This window comes from Anguilla rostrata, chromosome 1 (assembly GCF_018555375.3).
Source record: "Anguilla rostrata isolate EN2019 chromosome 1, ASM1855537v3, whole genome shotgun sequence".
Lineage (NCBI taxonomy): Eukaryota > Metazoa > Chordata > Actinopteri > Anguilliformes > Anguillidae > Anguilla > Anguilla rostrata.
The window spans coordinates 9123895-9128329 of record NC_057933.1 but is presented as its reverse complement, the minus strand read 5'-3'; the positions used below and the strand labels follow the sequence as shown (position 1 = coordinate 9128329).

General features: G+C 42.3%; 1 protein-coding gene across 4 annotated transcripts in view; it reads left to right on the top strand.

The window, feature by feature from the left end:
* Positions 1–2409, top strand: part of actn1 (actinin, alpha 1) — a 15380-nt gene extending 12971 nt beyond the window's left edge. For all 4 annotated transcript variants that reach the window (XM_064320653.1, XM_064320634.1, XM_064320663.1 and 1 more), the window contains exons 14-15: positions 438–596; positions 1681–2409. In XM_064320653.1, the coding sequence (XP_064176723.1) occupies positions 438–596; positions 1681–1839 (318 nt within the window). In that variant the 3' untranslated portion in view covers positions 1840–2409. The remainder of the gene's footprint in view (positions 1–437; positions 597–1680) is intronic.
* Positions 2410–4435: the final 2026 nt, after the last annotated feature.

Here is a 4435-nt window from a genome sequence, read left to right as displayed (position 1 = left end):
ATCCCTCTCTTTGAGTTTCTCTTCAGCACTTTGAGAACAAAACTAAAATATTACTGCTGAATCACCAGCCGCTGGGAGGTAAATGGCAACCAGCGAGGACTGGATGTACAGTCTGGATTCTGGGTTGGTAGGCAGATAAATGGACTAAGTAAATAAGAAATTAGGCACCACAGAGAGCTTTTGTGTAATATCGCGCAGACAGCTCTGTTGGACTTATTTGGTTGAGTGCGTAGTAGCGAATATCCTGGTTCTGGGCATAGCTGAAGCGAAAATGTAATGGTAAAATATTGATCAACCTGATCATATTGTGACGGTACCTGAGGCTGCACAGTGTATGCTGTAAGGGATACAGATTGCAATGCTGGACGTGCGTACGGTATGTATGTGCGCGTGTGACAGTAGCGCAGGGAGGCTGAAGGCCCTTCTCCTGTCCGCAGGGTGAGGCCGAGTTCTCCCGCATCATGAGCATCGTAGACCCCAACCGGCTGGGGGTCATCACCTTCCAGGCCTTCATCGACTTCATGTCCCGCGAGACGGCCGACACGGACACAGCCGACCAGGTCATGGCCTCCTTCAAAGTGCTGGCCGGAGATAAGGTGAGTCTGGTGCACCTGTCCCTGCTAACAGAGTGTTAATTACACTCTGTGCTAACGGTGTTAAGGTGGTTGGGATGTTGGAAAAGGTTTTGGAGCATAGATAGTGTTCATCTGCAGCGTTGAAGAGAGATGTTTAGTCGTCTTGTTCTGGGTATGTCGTTTTGGGGGGTAAGCAACACATTCTGAGTCTAAAAGACAATGATCAACGTTCACAAAGCAGGAAAGGTCAACTTTTTTTTCATCTTTGGCCTGCTGGGTGAATGACAGCAGGCCAAAGAGTTTGAAATTTTGAAAGTGGCCCAACCACAACTGCACAAGCAAGGGAGCTCATTGGCTCCTTAGATCCATTGTTTTTATTGGCGGCTCAGAGCCAGTGGATAGCAGTTATTAGGGCTGGTGAATCACTGTTAATTGGATAACATTTACACTGGTGAGTAAATTATGCCTCACAAATTCCAGCTAGCTCTGCCAAACACAGAGCTCCAAGACATTTCCACACTGCGTGGCCTACCAATTCTTCCTGTTTGTTTGATTAATCTTAACAGCCAGGGAAATTACTTTTCGGAAATACGTTTTCTTAATCGAGCGTTGCCCTGCGGGGCTGTGGGCCACACTCAGTGCTGGCACAATCCAGATTTGATTCCAGACTGCAGGGCACATTCATGCTCTTAAAACAGGGCCTTAACAAGATGAGCCACCCAGATGCCCCCTAATGAGCTTAATCAATTTACTACTCATTATGTATAAGGTACAAGGAAGGTTCTAAAAAATTTAAAAAAGCATTATTTGCTGCCTTATATTCATTAATCATAGTTTGGTATATGTTTTATGGTTTTTGGATACCCCTGTCCAATTGACCAATCCCCCAAGCCCCAACCCTGCTTGGTTGTTGTTGTTGATATGTCAGTCAAGCTTTATGAAAAATTGGTCAAGCTTTATCTCTTACGTTTTCTCTCTCTCTTTCTCTCTCACTCACACACATACACTGTCTCTCTCTCTCTGTCTCTCTATCACATTCACTCACTCACTCACACACTCTCTTTCTTTCTCTCTCTCTCTCTCTCTCTCATTCTCTGTTTTCCAGAACTACATCCTGGCGGATGAGCTGCGTAGGGAGTTGCCTCCAGACCAGGCGGAGTACTGCATCGCCCGCATGGCGCCCTACACTGGTCCTGACGCCGTACCTGGCGCCCTTGACTACATGTCCTTCTCCACCGCTCTCTATGGAGAGAGTGACCTCTGAACCCTCCTCCGGGGCCGCCCTGGGACCATCAACTCAGCAATGCCCGGTCCACAGCCATCTTCTCCTCAGATTACCCACAGCTAGCTCCTCCCTGCCCCCTCCACAACCCTGTTCATACAAAAGCTAGCGCCTGCCTGTCCTCCTCCACAGTGTACTCCTCTTCACCCTTCCCACAGCTAGGCCCTTCCAACTCTGACGATGCGCCCCCCCCCCCCCTTCCCAAAGGCAGATTCCCCTCCTGCCTCACCACCATAGCCCTGCTCCTACCATGCTGGCACATTTTTTGTACACCCCCAGCCTTTTGCCACCCCGTTCCTCCCCCCATTGCCCGCTGCCCCCCCCCCTCCCCACGCTCCCATTTGTTGTACTTGCTTTTGATGCAATGCAGCACCTCTCCAGGTTTACAAAGGGGAGAGAGAATTGTTTCTTTCTGTTTTTATTTTTTGTTGTTCTTGTTTTTCTTCAAAAAAATAAAAATAAAATTAACATATTTTATTATACAGAACGAAAAAAAGGTATTTTTCTCCACCTGATTTAAAAAAAAACAAAAATAAAGACAAAAAATTGCAAGCACTGGTCTATTAATTTCTCTCCCATGTAGATGGTGGCTTCATGGTCTGCCTGTAACAACTGTGTATACTGTCAGTTTATTCTAGTGCAAATTAGAAGGCTAAACAAAGCAAAGATGAAAATATATATAATTGGTTAATGTTATGGGATAAAATATATTTTATGAAACATATTGACCATTCATATTAATATCATAGTTACCAAGTTATTTACAGAAGGAGATAAAACGAAATAAGCTTCCTATAACTACAACTCGTGGATGATATGTTTGCATAGCAGATGTCTGCATTACATAAATAGTATAGTTGTAATACAATACCCATTGAGGTGAATTGATATTTTGATATAACTACTGAAGAAACAGATATGTTTGAGAAGTTCAGTCATCTAAACCTCATTTAATGTTACAACCATCTAACTCAAAGCCCAGATATCTTTTATTTGCTAATTTAAGTACTTTAATGTAGGTTTGGGCACACTCATTTGACTGAACTTGACTGGCTGAACTAAAAATAGTGTTCAGCCCTGTGTGGTGTACATGCATGTCCATTGAGGCAGGGGTGGAGCAGTTATCAGCAATCTGAAGAATAAATCCTGTCGGCCAATGAAGAGGACAAATAACTAATTGATTGTAAAACGGTGGTGCTACTGATGATTGATCCCCCAGTCTATAGGATATTGGCAGGTAATTAAAAATAGCTAACCAGTGAGTGTGGATTTATACTCATTGATCTTTCTGGGGCCCTATCTCCACATACATCAATATTTAACATGCTCACTCACTCTTACACACTCCCCATATGTTGCAGGACTCAAGTAATAGATTAGGATACATGAAGCACAGAAATATAGAGCCTACTGGCAAGGCATTCTAATCATTATTTTGATGCAGTTAGAATAAAATTAAGTTGATTAATTGATTTGTTGAAGAATATTTCAAAGGAAAGTGCACACCTCTGAAATTATTTTTTTCAGTGTAGAATAAAAAACTGAAGTGCTATTGACAATCTATTTTCCTGCTAGGTTAACCAGTGAATTATTAATTACTTGATTATGTAACACAAGATTTACATGAATTTATCAAATGCCAAAGCCTTTACATAGCATCTCAATCCCTTCGTAGTGCCATTTATTTTCGCTGTACACTTACCCCACCTGCTGCAAACTATGTAGACTGCAGGCTAATTGTATGTGACAGGCACGTGAAACGTGCGTTTTTAACGTTTTGAATTGGCCTTTTGTATTTAATTGAAACGCAAAACACAATTTTATTTAAACATATATTTATATTTGATTTCATTCGTCTCTTGCATAGTGTGTTTTAAGAATGAACTGGATGCAAAAAAGAACTGAATGAACTGAAGATGAAATGAGCGGAACGCAGTTTGAATGAAATGATTCTAGTGGGAATATAAACGGAACCGTATGTTGCAGGAAGTGACGTACATCAAAAGAGACCTTAAATTGAATTAAATACAGTTCTGTGTTTAAAAACAAGGCCGGAATATTCGTAAAACATCTATCTCAATTTCTTTGACACAACATTACCGAACAGAACAGTATGTTTTGTAATATGACAGAACTATTCTTATGATCACAGTACCATTTTACTCGCCGGGCGTCCTTGCTCTTTCATAACTATGTATGTGTACATAGTGACCATCCATACGTGTCTTTGATCGTGATGATTTCATGGGGTAAAACAGAACCACAGAACTAAATGGAACTGTGCACCTTATTCCTTAGCTAGGAGCTTGGCTAAGGAATATAATCGGACAATGGCACCGCCTTGTGATGCCTCATTGTGCAGAGCTATAGCTTAAACGACTAATATGCGGCTCTGAAATTCGCCTATTCGTCCAACGCTGTTAATGTCACACTTTGCATTTAGAGTTCAAAATGCCTGAATTCCTCGGTCAAACCTCTGGGTCAAACATTAGCCTGAATACACATCGGTCGGCCAATGAGTTCACGATTAATGGGACTCTCTCATTGCAGCGGTACGTTATTGGATAGCCCCGATGAC